A 25,874-nucleotide genomic window follows, 5' to 3' on the forward strand; every position below is an offset into this window, starting at 1 on the left:
CCGGGGCAGGAAGGAAGCGCTACCCGGATACCGGAGAGCAACTAGCAGGGAGCCAGAGATACGGCCAGCCGGTGATAGCGGTGATTGAGCTAAAGGTGAGCTATTCATGTGGGCGCCTTGCGTGTCTGTAGTTTCCCCGCACTAGTGTTATTCACAGTCCTGTCGCCTTACACCTGTGGCTCTCTCTAATTTGTTAGTAAACTACAAGTCCCAGCATCCTTTTTCAGACGGGCAGGAAGGTGTATTTAATCAACTGTACGTCCACCTGCTGATGGCGGCGCTTGATAGATTAGGAATTCTTAACTATAAATGTGTAAAGGTTTGCCTTATGTAGTGAAGACTCACTAATTGGCAAGCTGAAGATGGCTTACTCTCATTTCTAACAGGACTTCTAGGAATTCCTGAACACTTTATTTTATTTATCTTATTCTCTTCTCCAGGAAAGCTTACAATCTAATTGTCTTGCCTCTAGGGAGATATTTTTTTTGTGGTGTAAATAATGGCTTTTCAGTCTGTTATCTTTCTTATTAACATTGGTCTACCATCTGGGCTGGTAAAACACCAGGACTGCAACAACCTACCTACACAACAACCTACCTACACAACAACCTACCTACATAACAGCAATACAATTAACCTACCTCCTGTGAAGGACGGACCCTGCAATTACTGGTTTAATATTCAGGGACCCTGTATACGTTCAGTGGATGTTTGGAGATATACAGCGCAGGGGGCTGCCAGGCTGCTATTGCCTGGGAAAGCTTGGCCAAGTCGACAGCTTATTGATCTATATATGAGACAAGAAAAAATGGCAACCGTGATAAATATCTTATCATAAGTGCAAATGAAAAACCCTGAAGGGTAAAGATTAAGGACAAGGGCTTCTTTCAACAGCTGTACATGTGTGTCAGAGCATCTCAGAGAACCTCTTGGCAAACCAAATGGGACAAAAATCTGCTCTTCGGGCTTTATTTAAAAACATCTGTCTATCCAGCAGCTTTTTGGAGGTGTAGATGGATGGTTGCTCTGTTGGCAGTGCAAGGAAATTAGGCCTGTGGGAAAGGGAAATGGTTACCCAAGCAGCCTTTGTTGTGCTAATCCATAGGCCCCGCCCCTAGGGACCATTGCATATAGGCTCTGTTGTTGGGGGGGGGGGGGGGGTGACAGTCATCTTTGTAATCTACCCTTTTTAGTGCAGGTTTCCATATTAGGGTAGGCCTGCTTTTTTCACCCTGCACAATTTATTTGCAAGAGAAGTGAATAAATGCAACATTTACACTGACTTAATATAACTATTGGAGGCTGCAGGCTGAATGTGGCCTCTAAGGTATTTTTAAGGTCCCCAGTCTGCTTATGGCCACCACAGACTTGATGAACTTGCTGTATTGCAAATAGTTGACATGAGACAGTTGCACAGCAACTAAAGTATAGGGAAACATGCAACTTCAATAAAAAAAAATTCAAATGTGTACTTTAGTATTATGTACTCAGTTTAGTGACCTCTTATCTGTTTGATAGGGTGACTTGTCAGAGGTGTTAATTTGTAAGGAAGCAAAGTGCAAAAGCTTTTCCCTTTGTTGGCACTGCGTGTTTAAAGGAGAATAAAAGGTACAATCACTGGGGAGTGGCAAGATGTTAGGCACCCCCTCATTGATTGTAATTGCTTACTTATGCCCCGGACTGGTGCTCCTGTTAGGAGAAAACCACACCAGCCCGTGGGAACCTGCAAGAGGACAATCCGCTTCCTTCTTCTGTCATTGCGCCACATGCGCAGTAGAGTGAAAAGCCAACATTATTTCAAGAGTCAGAACCAGTAGTGCAGGGAATGGTAACAGTCACTTTCAGTCACTGCTCTCTGTTGAGTACATTTACAAATAACTTAAAACCATTGGGGATTTTTAACAAATGTATATAGAAAAGTTGCCTTTAAGGTCTTTCATGCTTTAGGTATGGGACCTGTAATACAGAATGCTTGGGACCTGGGACTTTCTGGACAAGGGGTTTCTGTAATTTTGATCACCATAGTTTGTATACTAAAAAAGCATTTAAACATTAAATGAATCCAATAAGATTGTCTTGCTCCCAATAAGGATTAATTATATCTCAGTCTGAATCAAGTACAAGCTACTGGTTTATTATTACAGAGACAACAGACATCATTTTTTAAATCTGAATTATTTGACTAAAATGTAGTCTATGAAAGATGGGCTTTCTAAAATTCAGTGCAGCAATGAGCTATTGAGCTCTGCAAAACCCTATCCCAACACTGACCAGGATAAGGGTAAACACCCACAGAGCGACTTACTTGCTGCAATAGATTGCTGCTATTGCGGGCGAGTAACCACTCTGAAAAGGGTTTCCACCGGCAACAATAGAAGTCGCCCGTGGAAAGCCCTTTGCATTGCTTTGGTAACCCAAGTCGTGCAAAGTCTCCTCGGCAGGCAACTTCACGCAACTTTGGAAACCAAATCAATGCAAAGGGCTTTCCAGCAGTGCCTTCTGTTGTTGCCGGTGGAAAGCATTTTCGGAGTGGTTACTCGATAGCAGCAATCTATTGCGGGCAGGTAAGTCGCTCTGTGGGTGCTTACCCTAATGCTGCCTGAGCACGGTGAGTTCACTTTGGCAGTATGAATAGAATAACTGGTTATTATATGTTTAAACTTATATGTTTAAAGGCGAGGACAAATAGTTTTAGTATGCTACTGGGGGGCCGCAGGTTTTCCATCACTACTTTAATATGGTAACTGCATATTAATGAAAATCTGTTCAGAAAAACAGCACATGCAATGTATATGGCAATAAAGATACGTTATGTTAAAATGGTGATCCATTTCTTTTTCAGCTATCTGGTTTCTATGGCAACCTACTTAGAGTTTATTCAACAAAATGAGGAGCGGGATGGCGTTCGCTTCAGCTGGAATGTGTGGCCCTCCAGCCGACTGGAAGCCACACGGATGGTTGTACCTTTGGGCTGCCTTTTTACTCCTCTGAAGGAACGTCCAGATCTCCCACCAGTTCAATATGAGCCAGTGCTTTGCACAAGGCCAACCTGCAAGGCAGTACTTAATCCACTTTGGTAAGTATCCCTTTCCCTTTCTACCTTAATTTTCTCAAAATTTTCTCAAGTTATTGTTACATGTAATTTAACTACTACTGCCTTAAAGGACATGTCAAACCAAAAATCTTTTTTTGCCTAATCAAAGAAAAGAATTCTAAGCATTTGCAATATACATTTATTACAAATTTGTTATGAATTTAAAGTTATCTGTATATATAATTGTTAATAAAAGCAGTGTTTCTCTGTCCTTTTCTATTCTCTGCCCTGGTGGCTCTGGCACTTGAAACAATGTAACACAAGGCAGCAGACTGACGGACCTGACTTGCTGGAGGAGATTTTTTATCCCCTTTGTACCTAAATGCTGCCTCGTATCTGAAATCTTTAATAGCACCACTGAACCATCTAATACATGCATTTCTGTAGCTGGCTTGTTCCAAATGTACAAACTTGGTTATGACCATCTTTTGGATGTAAATATGGATATGCGTTTCAATTACTTTTGCAGAAGTGTTTCTTTAAAAAGAAAAAAACATATTCAAGATATGTACCCTGATAATTAGCTCCCTGTTGCTTTTTGAGTCCCTGCTGTATTTCTTAGCCAGGGAAAGCCTTCAACCTCCTCCTTGATGTGATTTGGGTGAATCAAATCAATAACATGCATATATGAATCCAGTAAACTTAATAACACTTAACAACATAAATAACATGAGATTAAATATAATAATAATATGATACTAATATAATAATAAAAGATTCAATATTTTTCACCTTATGAATATGCATTTGTGTTTTAGTATATACATATACATTCCAGCTTTAGAAGCGTAATAAGCATTGTTCTTTATTTACAGTCAGGTGGACTACAGAGCTAAACTGTGGGCATGTAATTTCTGCTTCCAAAGAAACCAGGTAATTGTGATTCAGTTTAGAACCATGGAAATATAAAGTTATTTTTGCTTGTGTATGTGATTTTTTTTTATATATTATTTTCAGTAATGCATGGGAATTTTATCATATTAAAGACAGTTTTAATATTTACAAACTAGTCAACACTATGGGGCTGGTTTATGGAATATCGAATTAGGGAAATTTATAAAACCCATTTATAAAGCACCACAGTGCTGTACTAGAGATGGGTATATACACTGAACATACAGAATACATACTATTATTGATCGCTACAGGAGGACCCTGCTCAACACAGCCTATACTAAAGTGTTCCCAGCAGTTTCATATATTCCCCATTTATGACAATTTTTTTGACAATTGGGAAAGTTTTTAATACATTTACTACACCTGATAACTATGTCAATGTATCAGAATGCGTTTAGCTGCTCCTTTCACCCAGTTCTGTAAAGGGGACAGAAAATATCTCCATATAATAAATTGGCTGTATGTATGATTATTACTTATCTACTCTTACCTAAACCCAGTGATCCCCAACCAATGGCTCCTGAGCAACATGTTGCTCTCCAACCCCTTGGATGTTGCTATCAGCGTCCTTATTTTTGAATTCTTAGCTTGGAGGCAGGTTTTGGTTGCATAACAATCAGATGTACTGCCAAACAGAACATTCTGTAGGCTTTCAGTCCATATAGGGGCTATCAAATAGCCAATAACAGCCCTTATTTGGCATCCCCAGGAACATGCTTTATGCTTGTGTTGTTCCCCAAGCCTTTTTACATTTGAATGTGGCTCACAAGTAAAAAAGGTTGGGGACTCCTGCCTTAACCACTTAATGTTTCTGGATTCTATTTATATAAAACAAAAAAAGACCGTAATGTGACCAGTAGGCTACATATATGTTGGTGGTATAGACTTTGTTAGTGATGCCTTTTTCTTTGCTTTAGGGCAGTATCCATGCTAGACCAGTTCTGCTTTGTTCATTGTGTAAAGAAATGTAAGGTTATGGTCCCTTTTGTGCTTTGCTTGGTATTTGCACTGCTCATCTCCTTTTCACAAACTACCCTCACTAGTAGTCTATGTCCAGAATCTTAAATGAATACTTATACCCTGCAACCACAACTATTGAATTTCATTAGTAAGTTCAAAAATCCCAGGGAACACAACATGTATGCTCAATGGTAGGGATGCACCAAATCCAGGATTCAGTTTGGGATTCTGCCTTTTTCAGGCAGGATTTGGCTGAATCAAAGTGCCTGGCTGAACCGAATCCTTAAAACCACGTGACATTTGGTCACGTGAACACCGAAGTAAAAAATTTTTTTAGATGCACACTTCTATTTATCCCTTTTGTAGCCCAATGTGCTTATGCAAATATGGATTTGGTTCAGTATTCAGCTGAATCTTGATGAATTCAGGGTTTGGCCGAACCCAAAAACAAGTGGATTCGGCGCATCCCTACTAGATGGCTACACAGTCTAGTTTGTATCCCCATACTTGTTAGCAGGCTGATTTGTAACTAGAAGAGAAGTATTGAGGGAGCAAGAAGAATCTAAGTGTTTATAATAGACATGGAATAATCTAAGAGAAGAGCCCATAACCTTTACAGAAGCTAGGGAAAGTCATCCAGCTGCATTATCATTTAGTGATATCTTATTTTATTAGACAAATGCAAAGGAAGAGTTTCAGTGTTTTAAGTGTCTAGTTGTGTTGTAAACAACATTTTAGGAAACACAACATTTTTTTTTAACCATTTCTTATGTTTACTTTGTGTCGTGTTTTTCACAGTTCCCTCCAACATATGCAGGGATATCAGAAGTAAATCAACCTGCGGAATTAATGCCACAGTTTTCCACAATTGAATACATAGTGCAGGTACAGTATGGCTTTAAGTATGATGCAAGCAAATATTGTATTGTGCAATATTGGTGCTTTAAGTCATGAGTTCATTTGATTTTTTTAAGGGTTTACATTGGTCAGTTTTTACTTTTAACAATATTGTTATTGTTTAAGGGAGAGGTACAGCCTGTTTGTGTGCTGCACAGGCTGGAATAAGAGCCATGTAACAAATAATTTCATAGGTTAGGCTCACTCATGAAATTATAATTGTTACACAAACCATTACATGGCAGTCACAACTGTTGTTTAAACAAATTATTTTCTGTATTTGCAAATGCCAAGCACTATGTGTTGAGCAGAATGCCTGATTTAAGAGCTGCAAAAGAAACCGTGCAATTGGAGACCTTTCTGGTTGAGCTGAATTGTATTTTCCTGCAGGGAGATACAGTTTAAAAATAGATGAATGTTGCCAAATCCCTTGTTGATTTAGTTGATGAAACACAGATAGATCTTATCCTTCACTGTTACAAGGGGATAATAAAACTTTTGGTTTTGCTGTATAGTAATATTTGGTATACCTCTCAAAGTACATTATGTTACCGGTAAAAAACAATTAAGTTGCAAATTTAAATGACACCATTTTAAACCTCTGGGTGTCAGACAGTCCAATTCGTAAATCCAAAAAGCTTCACTCTCTAAAGGCGAAAGGCCCACATCTCCTCCTTTAGAGGGTTCTGGGATGTGATTCATTGGCAGGACATATCCAAACAACCCATGACTCAACATTGGTTACAAGCTAAGCACTTGATTACATGCCAACTGATTGATAATTTATGAAAAAATGATACAATTTTTTCCATGGAATCTTCACATTTAGGTTTCTTTGTTTTAATTGTAGCGAGGTCCTCAGACACCACTGGTATTCTTATATGTGGTGGATACATGTCTTGAGGAGGAAGACCTGCAAGCTCTCAAGGAGTCCTTACAGATGTCTCTCAGCCTGCTGCCCCCAGATGCTCTGGTTGGTCTGATCACCTTTGGCAGAATGGTACAAGTGCATGAACTGAGCTGCGATGGGATCTCTAAGAGCTATGTTTTTAGAGGCACAAAAGATCTGACTGCTAAACAAATACAGGTAGGATGTGTTATTGCTGCTAAATATATCTTCAGCATGTAATCTGTTGGGATACAACTCCTATGGGTATTCTGAAGCTTTAGAGGGTAGCATAGCTTTGTGTGTCAATTCTGCTGCATATTTAATTGTTTTTATATCGTCCTCTTTTACCATTGTATTTTAATTATTTAAATAATAACGCACTAGTTCATAAAATAAAAATAGCTAACTGTAGTAGCATATTTTTGAGGGTTTAAAAAATGGACCTAAAAAAACAAAAGTATTGCAACAATAGTAACATTTGGCTCCTTACTTGCAATTCAGGATATGTTGGGACTTTCAAAGGCTGCAGCCCCGGCACAGCAAGGAAGACCACTACAACCCCAGGAGCAGCCTTTTTTGTCTAGTCGGTAAGATAAAGACACCAGCTTCTGCAACAGGCAGCATGTTTCTGTTTGTATGATTGGAAAGTGGCTGCAGGGAAGGATGTTTTTGCAGCTGTTATTCTCCCTGAGTGCACCATGATGGTCAAAAAGCCCTGTGTGCCATTATCCTATGGACATTTTAAAGCTTCTCTGGGCATTTTTCCCTCAATACTCCAAATTTGTGCAATACCTTGAATACAGTTAATAACTTCCTCTTCCCGTTCCTGCTTTTTAGGTTCTTGCAACCTGTTCATAAAATTGACATGAATCTAACAGACTTGCTTGGGGAATTGCAACGTGATCCCTGGCCTGTGCCTCAAGGGAAAAGGCCTCTACGATCTACTGGTGTTGCTTTGTCTATAGCTGTTGGATTATTGGAGGTAATACCCCATTTTGAGTTATATATGCAAAGTCAAATACAGTAGGCACACAGACACACATCTATAAAAGCTACATAAACTGTTTTTATATAAGATAATGTTTTTGTATTCCTGCATAATTCAAGTATTTAATACTCTTCTGCTGCAGGGGACGCTTCCAAACACTGGAGCCAGAATAATGTTGTTTACAGGTGGTCCCCCAACACAAGGGCCCGGCATGGTAGTTGGAGATGAGCTAAAAACACCCATTAGATCTTGGCACGATATTGAGAAAGACAATGCACGTTTCATGAAAAAGGCTACTAAGGTACAGATTCTCGCTTTTCTTCTCTTGACTTTCTATTGAGTTCAAGAACATGTCTGTGCTCAGGGGGAAAAGGCCGTCCTACATTTGTAAAAATGATTTATTTTTCTTACAGCACTATGAAGCATTGGCAAACCGCACTGCAGCAAATGGTCACTGCATTGACATTTATGCTTGTGCCTTGGATCAGACTGGTCTTTTGGAAATGAAATGTTGTTCAAACCTTACTGGGTATGTGATTTATTATTGTGGGTGGTGGGGTGGTTTTTGGGTTTTCTACTGGGTTACACTTATTTTTTTTTTTCTTGTCAGTGGAGAGATTGTGATTGGAGATTCCTTTAACACATCCCTTTTTAAACAAACATTCCAGAGAGTGTTTACAAAAGATCCAAATGGATCGTTTAAAATGGCATTTGGGGCAAATCTAGATGTCAAGGTAAGCTCATTTTGTACAGTCAATCAGACAAGTTTCTCCATTAAGTAATTAAGACATTGCTTTTCTGGTATTTAGAACATGACAAAGTAAGTAGATCGGTGTACAATGAATCATAGTAAGGTCATAGTAAGGTTGTAAAGTGAATTGTGTCCAGTTAATTGTCTTTTAAAACAGCTGCTATATTTAGCTAGATGTGTGCTGGCGAACCATTTTAAGGGTGCTTTAATAAGATCTCTTCATCTGCAACCCCCACCCCGCACCAAATGTCTGTTACACAAGCATGAGTAAAATAAAGTAAATGTGATGTTTTTGACAAAGGTACAAGTATAGGATTTATTATACTGAATGTTGGGGTTCTCCAGATACCAGATCTTTCTCTGATTTGGAGCACCAAACTTTGTAAAAAAAAAAAATAATAATTTTTGAATTTATTCTAGCTTTTTTTTTTTATCAAGCACCATACAATATACAGAAAATCAGCAAATAAAATATAAAGAATTGCTTGATAACATCAGCTTTCCAAATAAGATCTCATTCTTGTATGCCTTGTAGATCTTTGATAACCTGACAGCTATTGTAATCTATAGAGTGCAAAGCTACAGCAGTTTAGGATTTGCTTATTAAATTTAAACACATTAGTAAATGTAAAAAATAGTATTAATTTCTGCCTTTTTGTTGGTTGCATATGCAGTGTTTTTTATTTTATTTTTTTTACAGACATCAAGAGAGTTGAAAGTTTCTGGTACTATTGGACCTTGTGTCTCATTAAATGTGAAAGGTCCTTGTGTTTCTGAAAATGTAAGTATTTACTAACCCCTTCAAGCCTGTGACAAAATCTGAACCTCTCTCTGTAAACCTTAGATTTCTGGTGCTCAGTAGATTTACAGGTTATCATTTTTTGTTTTGTTTTATTGTCTTTTGCAAAAACAAATAATTTATTTGGGGTAAAGAAAACCTTTGAAGGGATAATGGTAGATTTTAAAGTACAGATGTAGGACCTGTACCAAAATGCTTGGTTCTGGGTCTTTCCTTAATTTAGATTACCATACTTTATTTACAAAAAATATAAATATTTAAAGATCAAATAAACCCAATAAGTTTGTTTCCCTCCAAAAAGGATTCATTTTGTCTTAGTTGGGACCAAGTACTGTTTTATTATTGCAGAGAAGGGAGATGGCCATCCGATAATTGGAAATTTTCTGAATAACGTATCCTATACCTGTAATATTGTATTTTTTTCTGTGAATGATTCTGACTTACTGTATGTCTTTACATTGTTACCATGGAGCAGGAATATAATGATTCATTCATTCTAGAACCATTCATTCATTCTAGGAACTGGGGGTTGGAGGAACAAGCCAGTGGAAAATTTGTGCATTGGATCCAACTACCACTCTCGGAATATATTTTGAAGTTGTGAATCAAGTAAGCTCCAAATTCCATTTCATTTTAGAGCGGCTGTTTGGTGATATTGTTCAGGCTGTTAATGTGGCTGCCTGATGTATGGAAACTTAACATTTGTCTATCTGTAATATGTTTTAGAATATTATAGAAATTACATATATTCACTTGCAGCAAATACATCAGTACAGTTTGAGTTTTCACTACAAATTTGCTGCTGAAGAAAAGACATGTACATAGAGAATGAAGTACATGAATCACAGTGGAGTTTGGCTTATGCAGAAAATGTCACTGAAATCTCACATTGTAGTATATGTCCTATCTCCAACTTCCATTGCAATTCATACCCTAACCTTTTTTTTAGCACAATGCACCTATTCCTCAGGGTGGACGTGGGGCAGTACAGTTTGTTACCCAGTACCAGCATTCAACTACACAGAAACGGATAAGGGTCACCACAGTTGCTAGAAAGTAAGTGTTTTTTTTCTTTCCTTAAGTAAAATACTTTATAGGTCATTTTAAAAACTTCATAGGAATGTTAACAAATGGTTACAACAGTTTTTTTTTTGTTTTATTCAAAGTTGGGCAGATGCTCAAAGCCAGATCCAACACATTGAGGCAGCCTTTGATCAGGAAGCAGCAGCAGTGCTGATGGCCCGGCTAGGAGTTTATAGAGCAGAGACTGAGGAGGGTCCAGATGTTCTCAGATGGTTAGATAGGCAGCTCATCCGACTGGTAAGTGCCTCTTGAATGAAATAGCCACGTGAGATGCAAATGATTTCTTCCTATTTACAAAGCTGACAATTTCCATTAAAACTGAATTGTAGATACAGGTATGAAGCCGGTTATCCAGAAAGCTCAGAACCTGGGGTTTTCTGAATAAGGGGTCTTTCTGTAATTTGAATCTTCATGCCTTTATCATTAACATTAAACCAAAAATGTGTATAGGTATGCAAATACAAGAATAGTCACCTTTATCAATATATAAAGGACATTAAGACGTTTTGAATCTGACTTCATTATACACAGGGATTAAGATTTACCTGCAACTTGCTTTCAAGGATAAATTTTACAAATGGTTGCCCTTTTTATTGGCTACTACTGGAATCACCTGACTGTAGGTCAGCTTGCTTGGGCGAAGCTTATTCTGGGACAGTGATGTTGAACACAAGGCCAGGGTATCACTTGCAGCAGCTAAAAAACAGAAAAATAACTATTCTCTGACAGCCCATATAAAGTCTTGATTTCATTCCAACTGGCATGTTAGACTTTTGTAATCAAGTAATTTATCTCACAGCCTTGGAGTTCTCCACTATAAAGTTTTGGAAGGAAGTGAATTAAAAGTATTACTGGGAAACCTTTATACTTCACAAATATTGCTTAAAAATGTAATGTGTTCTGCTATCCCAAGAGCCATATTGAACATGCACTTTCCCCTAGCACTGGGTATTTAATTTGCTCCCAGGCTCTGATAAAAGAAGCATTAATTTGGGATAATTTAATAATGCTTCTGTTCATTCTCAAATCTTTGAAACTGACCCACTACACAATGTTAACATTCACCCCAACCTTCCTTGTAATGTTTTATTCTATCAGAAATAAAGCCAAAAAAGACATGGCAAAACCCTGTGATTATTACTCTTCTGATGGTGGAAGAACTAAAGGCTGTTCGTATCAGAATTTATTAATGGCTAGTTAATTTCCTTATTCAAAGAAATAAAGCTGCAAAGATGTGAAATTAACAGAACAAGTGAATTGTTGCTATTGTCTGTATCCAAATAATACTGGTTTTCTGCCAGTGCATTACTGTGTATAATAACACTTTTCACCCAAATCATGAATACAGTTTTGAAGGCTTACTTGCCTTTGGCATATTTAGACCTTGAATAGTAATTGAGTTGTACTTGTAATTCCATTTATTTATAATCTGTTCTGTTGTCCATTATTTAACAGTGCCAGAAGTTTGGGCAGTATAATAAAGATGACCCCTCTTCCTTCAGGCTCTCAGACTCCTTTTCTCTGTATCCTCAGGTAAAATTCCATCATTATTTGCACTGTATAAAATTGTTCTATAATTTGTTTCCCTTTCTGGTCAGTGGAATAAGTGCAATAAAAAATAAGGTACAGCCATGAAGATAATCAACCTTTGTATTAATAGTTGTATATTAATGGAAATTAAAATTGAGCTTTAAGTTGGGTCCAACCTAACTTAATATATTTGGTGGGGAATACTGGGAGTTGCCACCCAACAGCTGCAGAGCCTGTAGGTTGCCTGTGCTTATTTTATATGATCATAACAGAACAAATCTGTGTGTTTCTAGCAGCTGGTCAACACTACAGCGTGGGTTAGACCGAGCGCTGGCGATTTCTTTCTGTGTTTTGTGTACAAAATGTAGCCAAATTTTGCTTCTAGCTGCTATGTAGCCTTTAATCCGATGAATCACTTTCATGTGTGTGCTAATGAGCTGGGGCTTAAAAGCTCCCTGCTTTTCCACTAGAGCCTTTTTAAGCTAAAGGTAGGTGCAACAGGGTCTTACTACTCTGTCACATTGTTTGCTGGGGGACTTTATTTTAATTGCATCACAAATTCAAAGTCATTAGACAGTGTAGGACTCGCGTACAATGAGGGGCCTTGACGTGGCATGTAAACTTACATATTTTGCTGTGGTACTAACACCTCTTTTTTTTTTTAATTATTTTTAAAGGCAAATTAAGCGCTGGCAATCTTTCTTTCTCTTTGTGTATAAATCTTTACTGAGGTTTATCATTATCTGGTTTTCTGATAATGGTTCCCATACCTGCACTGTGTAATATACAACAGTTGGGGTGATTTTCCTCTTAACCATTTCTATTTTTCATCTACAGTTTATGTTTCATTTGAGACGATCGCCTTTCTTGCAAGTGTTCAATAACAGCCCAGATGAGTCCTCATACTATCGCCATCACTTTGCCAGGCAAGACTTGACACAGTCACTGATCATGATCCAGCCAATCCTTTATTCTTACTCTTTCTATGGACCTCCAGAGGTAATTAGGGAACTCCACTAAAAGATGATTCAATACAGATTTCTCCTCTAATACACTACCCGCTCTTCATGGTTTTCCTTGTCTTTCTTAGCCTGTTCTGCTGGACAGCAGTAGCATTTTAGCTGACAGGATTTTGCTTATGGACACCTTCTTCCAGATTGTGATCTACCTGGGTGAGGTAGGTATGAATGTTTCACTTTGTATCACTGCCAACTGTTGGTTTTGAATACCCGTCATGTGTTTTAGACTTTTAATGGTCAGGTTATGTCATTTTAACAGTGCATCTAGGTTGCCTGCATATAATCATATAATACACAAGAGCCATGAATATCCTGTAAAATATATCCTTATAAAAGTTGCTTAGTGATGTCATCAGTTATAATTGCTACTTTATTATCATTATTAACATTTATTTATAAAGTGCCAACATATTCTGCAGCGCTGTACAATAAGTGAGTTTCATACGTTGGACATACAGAGTAACATATAAAGCAATCAATACTTTGTAATGTAATTTCTGTCACATGACTCCCTGAAGGTTGTGTATTATAATTAATATTGTACCATCTGTTTTAAAATATAATAGGTTTTATGACCTGTATATATAAAAGCACTTTGCCTCTGGCCTCATGCCTATATATGGTCATGGTCATTTTACAATAAGAGGTACATTATTCATTCATTATTGACTATATACACAAATATTCAAATACATAACATATACACGTTGAAAAGTGCTCTTTTGTAAATGGCAAGTTTTTTAATGTCCTGTATTTAACTTTTTCTTTAAAAAAAACAACCTTTTTTACATTTCTCAGACTATTGCACAGTGGCGTAATGCAGGTTACCACGACATGCCTGAATATGAAAACTTTAAGCAACTTTTGCAAGCTCCATTAGATGATGCCCAGGAAATCTTACAGAGCAGGTTCCCAATGCCACGCTACATCAATACAGAACACGGAGGAAGTCAGGTATGTCATCCTAGTTATACAGCAAAGTTAATTGTAAAGTAGTATTGATGTGTAACATGGTATTGAGCTAATTAAGTAAGGGGCCTTGCAAGAAAATGAATTGTTCAAAAGTAATGACATTGCAGAAGACAAGAGTAAAGACACCGTGTTTGTACATGCATGTGTTGATTATATGGAGTTGCATGGATATGGTGGCTGTGGACTGTATGATGAAGTGAGTATGAATTTTGAAACTAATTTAAATGTATTTGTTTGTTTTTTAGGCAAGATTCCTTCTTTCGAAAGTGAATCCATCTCAGACACACAACAACCTTTACAACTGGGGACAGGTAAAGCGAAGCACTGCAAACATGTGGGAGTTGTACAAGTAGCAATTGTTTATGCCACGCATTCTATTAATTTCTAATAAGGACAAGCAGTTCTTGGAATTCTTTGTAATTGAGATGCATGTTTCAGACTGAACTAATTTATGTGAAGCCATGCAGCATGCATCTAAATAACTTGCTAACTAGCCATGTAGGATGTGGATTCAATATGTGGCCAGTATTAAAGCGGTGAGGTGGTATCCTTAGAGAAAAGGCTACTCTGATAATTTTTTTTATGCATTTGTCAATATTTGCTCTGAATGTTAAGCATTAACCATTTAATTATTATTATTTATAACGCGCCATCAGTTTACACAGCCCTTTACAGAATAGAGGGGTACAAAGACAGAACAGTTAACGTGTACATATAAACAATTCACAAAAATGGGTTACAGTTACATTTGGATGAGGGTTGGAGACACTAGGGGGAGGACACTGCTCGCAAGAGCTTACATTCTAAAAGGGAATATCACTGCTACAGGCATAGCCCATTAGAGAGACCTGAACAGTGAATGAAATTCAGTGCATTTCAAGAAAGTTCTGTTGTATAGTAAAATGACTGTATATGTGGAAAACATAAAATGATGATTTCTGATTTGTCTTTCTAGGAATCTGGGGCCCCTATCCTTACCGATGACGTCAGTCTACAAGTGTTCATGGATCATTTGAAAAAACTAGCCGTTTCTACTGCTTCGTAAATTTTAAACATTTGGTTGAATAGAAAGCATTTCAGCTACAATCTGGTCTTAAATATATGCAGTTTTAATGAAGAAGCAAACATTCCCCTACCTAGTTTCATGGAACCTATAAAGATTTTAGTTAATGCTGTATAAGAAATAAGCTGTCCCTGTGTTTCAGTGTAAACAATTCTTAGTTCATAATTTATTTTGTTGTTGTTTTGCAGGCATAATAACATAAATGTTAACAACAACTGTATATAGTATTGCCTTGCTAAATTTACTGTACAAAATATCCACATTCCTAGTAAATCCTTCTACAACAACTGGCATTCATTGTGATCTAGAAAAAAAAGAAATGGCTGTTTGTTACACAAAGGTAACTTCTCGTTAAATTTTTCTTTAATAAATTAATAATACAGTGCAAAGGAACATATATACATATATCTTAAACACAATAAGTAATAGCTTACTGGGCGCCAAGGCAAGAACATGCCTTTGTAGAAATATATGAATTTAAAGGACAAGAATAGCCTCAGTTAGAGGTGTCAATTATTAAGCCATCAAACCCCTGTGACTCTTACTCTGTCCTGCAGAAAATAACCTCCTCCTAACTGGCATCTGTAGACTAATGTGGTTATGTAATATTTTACCCTAGGTGCAGTAACCCATAGCAGCCAGTCAGCGGGTAGTATTTACTGGTCACCTATCAAAAAGCAAACACCTTATTGGCTGCTATAGATTACTGCACCTGGGCAAATTTACTGCCTTTATTACATATAGGAGTTAATGCTCTAATTTTAGTCTATGGTGTGATCTCTTGGACCATATTGGAGACAGAAATAGATTACCTTAGATCCAGTAACAAAGTGGTTATTGGTGTTTGAACTACAGAAAGGAAAAGTAAAACACTGGTCATAACTAGGGCGTATTAAGCACCTGACATGGTGTATTGGCAGATGAAATTATCAAACCTGTCTGGTTCCTGAACTGACTGATATCCATAGAACATGGATATAGATTTTAATCGGCAAGCAACCATAGACTTATTTAGTTTCATATGATAATAATGCCAGAAATTGTACATTGTCATTTTAGCAATAATCATTAGTACCACATGATACGTTGTATTAATATGGCAACAGATCACAATAAGGTTGACTGTTTGCACATGAATGGTTTTTCTTTTGGCTTGCATCTTGGACACGTTTTCACAAATTTCTTTAGAGGAATTTAAAGGGCTGGCCATACACAGTAAGATTTGCTTGTTTGGCGAGGTTGCCAAAGGAGCAGATCTTTCCCCCGATATACCAACTTGTGTGGCCGATATGGTGCCAATGTAATCATTTAGCCCTAGGGCCAAATAATCACATTACTATGAAGGGAATAGGAAAAGCCGAAGCGAGGACCACATCAATTGGCTATTTCCGGAAAAATCAAGCCTCTCCAATCAAATTTTTGCCGACATATTGGTTGGGTAGGCCTGTCGGCTGGCCCCATACACACGCAGATAAGCTGCCAAGTTGGTCTTAAAGACCCGAACCGGCAGCTGATGGAAAGGTAAACTGCTCCATTAAGATTGTTCATTCTGCATCCATTATGTATGGAATCCGATCTGCATCCAATCTCTGTGCTGTGTGCCTTATAGACAAAAATTCAATGCCACAGCAGTCTCACATTCTGTAAATCGTATACCTAATAACATATATATACAGTGGCTTGCAAAAGTATTCGGCCCCCTTGAACTTTTCCACATTTTGTCACATTACAGCCACAAACATGAATCAATTTTATTGGAATTCCACGTGAAAGATCAATACAAAGAGGTGTACACGTGAGAAGTGGAACGAAAATCATACATGATTCCAAACATTTTTTTTACAAATAAATAACTGCAAAGTGGGGTGTGCGTAATTATTCAGCCCCCTTTGGTCTGAGTGCCCATAGACATTGCCTGATGAGTGCTAATGACTAAATAGAGTGCACCTGTGTGTAATCTAATGTCAGTACAAATACAGCTGCTCTGTGACGGCCTCAGAGGTTGTCTAAGAGAATATTGGGAGCAACAACACCATGAAGTCCAAAGAACACACCAGACAGGTCAGGGATAAAGTTATTGAGAAATTTAAAGCAGGCTTAGGCTACAAAAAGATTTCCAAAGCCTTGAACATCCCATGGAGCACTGTTCAAGCGATCATTCAGAAATGGAAGGAGTATGGCACAACTGTAACCCTACCAAGGCACGGCCGTCCCCCTAAACTCACAGGCCGAACAAGGAGAGCGCTGATCAGAAATGCAGCCAAGAGGCCCATGGTGACTCTGGGGGAGCTGCAGAGATCTACAGCTCAGGTGGGGGAATCGGTCCATAGGCAACTATTAGTCGTGCACTGCACAAAGTTGGCCTTTATGGAAGAGTGGCAAGAAGAAAGCCATTGTTAACAGAAAACCATAAGAAGTCCCGTTTGCAGTTTGCCACAAGCCATGTGGAGGACACAGCAAACATGTGGGAGAAGGTGCTCTGGTCAGATGAGACCAAAATGGAACTTTTTGGCCAAAATGCAAAACGCTATGTGTGGCGGAAAACTAACACTGCACATCACTCTGAACCCACCATCCCCACTGTCACATATGGGGGGGCAGCATCATGCTCTGGGGGGGCTTCTCTTCAGCAGGGACAGGAAAGCTGGTCAGAGTTGATGGGAAGATGGATGGAGCCAAATACAGGGCAATCTTGGAAGAAAACCTCTTGGAGTCTGCAAAAGATTGAGACTGGGGCGGAGGTTCCCCTTCCAGCAGGACAACGACCCTAAACATAAAGCCAGGGCAACAATGGAATGGGTTAAACCCAAACATATCCATGTGTTAGAATGGCCCAGTCACAGTCCAGATCTAAATCCAATGGAGAATCTGTGGCAAGATCTGAAAACTGCTGTTCACAAACGCTGTCCATCTAATCTGACTGAGCTGGAGCTGTTTTGCAAAGAAGAATGGGCAAGGATTTCAGTCTGTAGATGGGCAAAGCTGGTAGAGATATACCCTAAAAGCCTGGCAGCTGGAATTGCAGCAAAAGGTGGTTCTACAAAGTATTGACTCAGGGGGCTGAATAATTACGCACACCCCACTTTGCACTTATTTATTTGTAAAAAATGTTTGGAATCATGTATGAATTTCCTTCCACTTCTCACGTGTACATCACTTTGTATTGGTCTTTCACGTGGAATTCCAATAAAATTGATTCATGTTTGTGGCTTTAATGTGACAAAATGTGGAAAAGTTCAAGGGGGCCGAATACTTTTGCAAGCCACTGTATATATATATATATATATATATATATATATATGTATATATATGTGTATATATAAAAAAAACCCAAGTGGGACAGATATCTAAAAGCTGCAAGAACATGCATACTAGAAATTCCTGCATAGTGAAGTTTTAATGGCTAAAGGATAATACATGAGATCAGTGCAGTAGATTCAACATGTTTCTGGTATGAAAATATCAACATCCTAGTAAAGTGTATGTGATCGTAATGTCAATGCTCGCGATTAAACTAAAGCACAGGGAGAACACTGTGGCATTGTGTCCAGCAGAAAGCATCGGCCTTTTCGCTATAACAAACCAAACTGAGAATGGATAAAGCAAAAAACAATGGTCCTTCTGGTCTCTCTCTCAGCAGTGCGAGAATAGAAACTGCTGTACACAAGTATGTGTCCTTAAACATAGCAGAAATAGTTAATGGGCTCCCTCATGCACTTTTATTAGTCTTTATTTAGTTTGTTTCCATGGAGTAAAGAAGTCTTCTGTTCTCCCCCCTCTGTATTAGTATAGCCACAGCTCCAAAATATGATATTTTCAAAATTCTTTTATCAGCTTATGATTGGCAAAATGCTTATTGTATAAGCTGTAATAGGGTTGATATGTGTAGGACATTATGCCTATGTTTAAGGACACATACTTGTGTATGTACTAAATAGTACATTTCCCATGATCCTCTGTAAAATGTGTATATGTTGCACTATTTTTAGAAATAAAAAGTATACAATCATGACAGAACAGAAATAAACAAAGGCTGTACCATTTGCCCCACATAAATTAGGGAGGAGGAGATACCATTTTTTTTTTATCAGAGTACACTGCGATTGCTTCTTCAGTGCATAAGAGTGCAATGACTATGCCTTAAAAATAGCAAAGTCTAAAAAACTCAGGATCACTAGTCAGAAGGCTCAGGAAGAAATGAAGGCCCACCTTCGTCCAAAGGCTTAAGTGCAGCTGCGTTTCTAGCCCAAATGCCACCTGATGCTGCATCCCTTGGCCCCCCCGCTGTGCTTACCTTAGCTTTACTGGGCTGGAGGGGGTCTAGGGGGGCTCCCTGCACTAGAAGAACCAAATTTTCAGTTTAAAAGAAAATGGAAATTTGTCTCTAAAAAGTAACCAGGAGTGGCTTTTTGCAACCCCTGGCAACGTTTAGGGCACTGCAGCCTGAGGCGAGTTTCTCCTTTTATTCATGGGCAGAAGGCTCACAGGAAGTAAGGGTTTCCAGACTCCTTTTGCCACAAGGCTAGGGGGTCCCATTATGCTTGTCCCTCCAGAAGGCATATAAGGGATTGCGAACACAAATGGTCCTCTGAAGAAGTCCCAAAAACCTTTGCACCTTTGGCAGGAACAGATTTTGTCAGGAGAAGGAGCCTAATGGCCACACATATCCCCCTAGATCAGTGTGTTATCCCGGATGAGTCTATTGCACCAAATCCAAAGCAAAAAAAGAAAACAGAAAAATGTGACATTCTGTAGTAAAAGAATAAATAAAATCATTTTAAAAAGTGGCTGTGCGTTGCCACAGCTTGTGCTCTCAATCCACAATACCACTGCTCACCATGTTTAAAAGAAACCCCAGGGGTGCAAATGCTGGGGTGCAAAGCTCGAGCCAATTAGCTGCAGGCCTTCTGACCAGACTAAGTGCTTTCTCTGTTCCATCAGGAGGGGGGAGACCTGCGCCCAACCTGACCAAGATACAGCCTTTTGCAGCAAAGTACTTCAAGCAGCTCTTTCTATAAAGACATGAAAGCTAGCAATATCTCTTTGTGTGCTGCATATACGAAGTAATGGAATGAGCATGTAAGGCAGCACTGTATTATCTCTCCCTGTCATTTTTTTTTTTTTTTTTTTTTTAAGAATAGCAAATTAATTAGGAATTCATTAGGCAAGGTAAATGGCAAGGTAAGTTAACCATTTGTGTACTGTCTTACTGACCAATGGAAAAGAACATTTTGTTAGTAAGCATACTAGTTTTCTAATAATTTATATTACAATTACATGTAATTTTTACTTGCTGGATATATGTATTTGAACATCAAATACATGTCAACCTGTCCTCCCTCTTTCATGCTGTGAGGATATCATGGCAGTGCCCTGGAAACTGCAAAACACTTGTACTTTACCCACTTTTTGCATCTATGTAATGCATACAAGGTTACCTACAAATACAACTGCTTTAGGCAAAATTCAAGTTTGAGGTTTGTATCTTCTTTGGTTGCTTCAGGACGCATAAGTGCCCAAAGAGGCACAGACTAACAAGCAACTTCATTAAGTAATAACTATGCTAGGAATGCTACAGAGCTATCGAGCTAATACCCCGGGTTTTATAGCTGCACACCCGTAACATAGGCGCGTCTTGTCGCCGCGCTTGCGTCACACAATAACGGAGATCCGATTGGGCGACGTCATAGGCAGCGCGACGGCCTGTGGGAAAGGGGCAGCGAGGGTCCCCGGTAATAGAGTAGTGGAATGCCCAAACATGACCCTGAAAGATTTTAACCGCTGGAACATCAGGTTCTCATTAGTGTACGCGGCTGGGATCTGGGTAATGATCACCGGTTACGGTTACTATTACATAAAGAAGAAGAAGAAGGACGCAGTAACGAGTCACCTACAGCAAGGTGATTGTACGGCGCCACTGCCTTGCGTGTGTGACCTTCTGTTTGTTTTGGAAGGAGTATACGTTCGTTACTGTTCCAAAGAGCTTGCAATCAGTTAGCAGTTATATAGAAAGCCTTGGGCTGCTAGTGATGCCCAATATGTAGCTGTACAAGAGGCAGTGTTGTAAGTAGGGTAGCCACCTTTCCTGAAAATACCGGCCTTCCTGTATTTGTATCCTTCCTATTAATAACATTGGCCTTAAGTAGAGCTGGGCGGTATGACCAAAAATTTATATCACGGTATTTTTCAAAATTATATCGGTGTCACGGTATTTGACGGTATTTTTTTTTTCCATGCATGATTAGGTGTTAACCCCATTTCCTAACAAATTAGAGAATAATTACTGCAGTATTGAAAATCAGAGTCAGGCAAGCGAAGGATCGGCAAGAGAAAGTCGTAAGGTAAATCAGGCAGGCTTAGTTTCCCAGGCAAGGCCACAGACAACATAGCACAGGAGGAGGCGTTTGATAGCTTTAAATACCCCCCACGCATGCGCAGAACCGGCGCCGTCAGCGCGTCGCGGACGTGCACGCTTTGACATGTACGTGCACTTTGACGCACGCGCACCTGGACGTGCGAGACCGGGCCGCACGGGTGAGTACCCTGACACCCCGGTATTGCGGTATCTGAAAAATGAATATAGTTTTAAAAAAAAAACCACCGGTATTTGGTATTAAACGGTATATCGCCCAGCCCTAGCCTTAAGCATCATTTTTACAGGTCCGGACGGTAAAATACCGACCAGATGGCAACCCTAGTTGTAAGGCAATCAGTGTGTTGTAGTTCAGCGTACAGTTTTTTCAAAAGAATCTGCATCCTAAAATAGAGGGTAGACATGGTTTGGCTTACTGTAATGAGCTTGTATTAACAGGGATTTATAAAATGTTCATCGTCTTCTACACAGAAGGGTGGCAACATACAAATATCCATACGTTATAGCTCGCTACATGGGCCTTGGCTTATAACTGGAATTTTGGCCAATAACAGCTAGTAATACACATTCACATGCAGGAACATACCACTGCCTTTTATTTGTGATGTTATGGACGGGAGGTAAAAAAAAAAAAAAAAAAAAAGGAAGATAAAAAGGGTATAACTACCTTAGGAGTAATTCTTGCTCCAGCCATTTGGATAATAAATCAGTTGTTTGAATATAGCCCTTATGTAATATGCTGACTCCTCAGAGCAAAATCTTTGCATCAGTGATACACAGAATGTTATTTCAAAGGGTGGACAGACTACACTACAGGATAATCTTATAGCTGGGGATACAGTTGTGTAGTTCTGGTGAGACACTTACCAGTTTTCCCATACATATATATGTTTGTGTGTGTGTGTAATGATCATTTTGTAAAAAAGGCATTCCTAGAATGTGTATAGCCAGCTTTTAAGCACAATAGTATGATTATTAGTAAACGAACCTTGTTAGTTCGGATCATCTCCTTTTTTTTTTATTTTTTTTTATTCAAAAGTTACTTTTTTATTTTTGCTGTTGCCTATGCATAATATTCAAGATTACTTGCCATACATCAGTTTTGATATAAATATCTAATTCTTTGTTAAAAGATTCATTGGATGAAATGCAAGATACTGCAGTGATTTCTACCCAGGCAGAAGAAAGAAGACCCGGTCTCCATATTAAGAATGCTGTTGTCTTCAAAGACGATTTTGTTCCCTACTCCAGGAGAATTTACAGTTTAGTGAGTCCGCTCTTCACCACTACCCCTGCTGCACCCGGAAGTGATTCGCCAGACAAATAAGTCCACTGGCTTGGATTGTAGATCTCAAGTACCCAGCGAGCTTTACTGGATTTCCAGAAAGTTGGATGTCACAATTGAGGAGATGTCACAATTGAGTTGTATATAGACTGTATTTGTACACTAAATCAGCAGGCTGTTTCTGCACACTCAGTCTCATACTGAATGGCATGTTTAACATGCTCATCAAAGTCTAAGACAAATGTGTAGAACTGTCATTGATTTTGCTTTCTATTTGCCATGTTTTAATGGATTATTTAAAAGATCTGTGAGAGCATCAAATTACAAAAAATGACTATTAAGGCTGTTAAGGCTCATTTATTTTGTTCTTCCGTTTTAAAGCACACAATCACTGCTTTATTTATATTATGTAGAGTTGGATGGATTCTGCACACTATTTCAAGCTTGCCGTAAAATGGCACAGTTGTGAAGATTGCAATAGCAGCCCCTTCTGCACTTTATTTGTGTGTGATCAACCTGACCATAGAAAGACTGGAAAATATGATATCCCTGACTGGGTCTCAACTAGGGTTGCCCACCTACCACTTTAATACCAGTCACATATTGAACAACATGGCTAATTAGCAATTAGTTTAGGTGTATGCTGCAGACTGAACCGATATGCAGCATGCATCCTAATTACATGCTAACTAGCCATGCAGTATGTGGAATCAATATGTGGCGAGATTAAAAAGGTGAGTTGGCAAAATCTGAAAAGTAAAGTCTAATTCTACTTCCTGTCCCTATGAGCAAGGGCAAAACAAATCAGCAGTCCGACAAAAAGCCTTTTGTAACTGACTTTTATATCACAATAGTGATGTGCAGGTCAGGCAAAACGCAACCCTTACCCAACCCTAACCCACAAAACCTTTACCTGTGCCCTACCCTAACCCGCAAAATGTTACCATTTTAACCCATTCAACTGTGCGCTACTACTCTGTGCACCTTAGGTTCCAAGAGGGAAAGTGGGGGAGCAGAGGAAGAATGTACTTCCCCAGTCTGCACCAAACCCGCAATGGTCACTCACAGGTTTCGGGTCAACCCGCACATCTCACAGGCTGCAGCTGGAGTAAGGGAGGAGCTTCTCAGTGGAGTCCTGCAGCATGTCAAGCCTGGGCATGGGGTGGAATTCATCCCAACTGCATCTGAATTTGTTCTAAAGCACTGGGGACGCACAGGAGCTTTGATAGCTCTTTAAATTTCGCACTTGTCAATCCCCAGTGCTTTTGAGTGCTGGCCTAGGGGAGCCCGCTGTTTAAATTAGGGACTAGGATTTTAAGATGCCGGCCAGGTTGTGGGTCTTGTCTATATTCCTAATATTATCTATATTTTACAAATTTAAATATTTTTAAAACTTGCTGCTCCCTTCTTCAGACTTGACTCAAGCACAATACAGTATGCACCTGAGGAAGGCTGTTTAGCCGAAACATGTAGTGCTAAAAGATGTCTCAATAAAACTACAAACCGGATTCCAAAAAAGTTGGGACACTAAACAAATTGTGAATAAAAATTGAATGCAATGATGTGGAGGTGCCAACTTCTAATATTTTATTCAGAATAGAACATAAATCACGGAACAAAAGTTTAAACTGAGAAAATGTACCATTTTAAGGGAAAAATATGTTGATTCAGAATTTCATGGTGTCAACAAATCCCAAAAAAGTTGGGACACTAAACAAATTGTGAATAAAAACTGAACATAATGATGTGGAGGTGCCAACTTCTAATATTTTATTCAGAATAGAACATAAATCACGGAATAAAAGTTTAAACTGAGAAAATGTACCATTTTAAGGGAAAAATATGTTGATTCAGAATTTCATGGTGTCAACAAATCCCAAAAAAGTTGGGACAAGGCCATTTTCACCACTGTGTGGCATCTCCCCTTCTTCTTACAACGCTCAACAGACGTCTGGGGACCGAGGAGACCAGTTTCTCAAGTTTAGGAATAGGAATGCTCTCCCATTCTTGTCTAATACAGGCCTCTAACTGTTCAATCGTCTTGGGCCTTCTTTGTCGCACCTTCCTCTTTATGATGCGCCAAATGTTCTCTATAGGTGAAAGATCTGGACTGCAGACTGGCCATTTCAGTACCCGGATCCTTCTCCTACGCAGCCATGATGTTGTGATTGATGCAGAATGTGGTCTGGCATTATCTTGTTGAAAAATGCAGGGTCTTCCCTGAAAGAGATGACGTCTGGATGGGAGCATATGTTGTTCTAGAACCTGAATATATTTTTCTGCATTGATGCTGCCTTTCCAGACATGCAAGCTGCCCATGCCACACGCACTAATGCAACCCCATACCATCAGAGATGCAGGCTTCTGAACTGAGCGTTGATAACAACTTGGGTTGTCCTTGTCCTCTTTCCAGGACGATTGAACATGGCGTCCCAGATTTCCAAAAAGAACTTCGAATCGTGACTCGTCTGACCACAGAACAGTCTTCCATTTTGCCACACTCCATTTTAAATGATCCCTGGCCCAGTGAAAACGCCTGAGCTTGTGGATCTTGCTTAGAAATGGCTTCTTCTTTGCACTGTAGAGTTTCAGCTGGCAACGGCGGATGGCACGGTGGATTGTGTTCACTGACAATGGTTTCTGGAAGTATTCCTGAGCCCATTCTGTGATTTCCTTTACAGTAGCATTCCTGTTTGTGGTGCAGTGTCGTTTAAGGGCCCGGAGATCACGGGCATCCAGTATGGTTTTACGGCCTTGACCCTTACGCACAGAGATTGTTCCAGATTCTCTGAATCTTCGGATGATGTTATGCACAGTTGATGATGATAGATGCAAAATCTTTGCAATTTTTCGCTGGGTAACACCTTTCTGATATTGCTCCACTATCTTTCTGCGCAACATTGTGGGAATTGGTGATCCTCTACCCATCTTGGCTTCTGAGAGACACTGCAACTCTAAGAAGCTCTTTTTATACCCAATCATGTTGCCAATTGACCTAATTAGTGTTATTTGGTCTTCCAGCTCTTCGTTATGCTAAAATTTACTTTTTCCAGCCTCTTATTGCTACTTGTCCAAACTTTTTTGGGATTTGTTGACACCATGAAATTCTGAATCAACATATTTTTCCCTTAAAATGGTACATTTTCTCAGTTTAAACTTTTGTTCCGTGATTTATGTTCTATTCTGAATAAAATATTAGAAGTTGGCACCTCCGCATCATTGCGTTCAGTTTTTATTCACAATTTGTTTAGTGTCCCAACTTTTTTGGAATCCG

At 39.0% G+C, this 25,874-nt stretch overlaps 2 protein-coding genes across 2 annotated transcripts; both read left to right on the plus strand.

Annotated features, from left to right (window-relative positions):
• The first annotated feature begins 30 nt into the window (after window positions 1-30).
• sec23b (Sec23 homolog B, COPII coat complex component) lies at window positions 31-15,229 on the plus strand. The gene is given in 20 exon segments (NM_001016850.2): window positions 31-95; window positions 2,843-3,076; window positions 3,910-3,967; window positions 5,750-5,836; window positions 6,699-6,935; window positions 7,239-7,324; window positions 7,575-7,719; window positions 7,868-8,026; window positions 8,139-8,254; window positions 8,336-8,459; window positions 9,177-9,257; window positions 9,795-9,884; window positions 10,225-10,331; window positions 10,442-10,595; window positions 11,814-11,891; window positions 12,726-12,887; window positions 12,979-13,065; window positions 13,706-13,861; window positions 14,125-14,190; window positions 14,835-15,229. Coding segments are annotated over 19 exon segments (2,304 nt in total). The 5' UTR covers window positions 31-95; window positions 2,843-2,855; the 3' UTR covers window positions 14,925-15,229.
• Window positions 15,230-20,596: 5,367 nt separating this feature from the next.
• LOC100491233 lies at window positions 20,597-22,945 on the plus strand. The gene is made up of 2 exons (XM_002940095.5): window positions 20,597-20,842; window positions 22,449-22,945. The coding sequence occupies exons 1-2, from the start codon at window positions 20,701-20,703 to the stop codon at window positions 22,640-22,642; spliced, it is 336 nt and encodes a 111-aa protein (XP_002940141.1). The 5' UTR covers window positions 20,597-20,700; the 3' UTR covers window positions 22,643-22,945.
• Window positions 22,946-25,874: the final 2,929 nt, after the last annotated feature.

This window comes from Xenopus tropicalis, chromosome 5 (genome assembly GCF_000004195.4).
Source record: "Xenopus tropicalis strain Nigerian chromosome 5, UCB_Xtro_10.0, whole genome shotgun sequence".
NCBI classification, from domain to species: Eukaryota; Metazoa; Chordata; class Amphibia; order Anura; family Pipidae; genus Xenopus; species Xenopus tropicalis.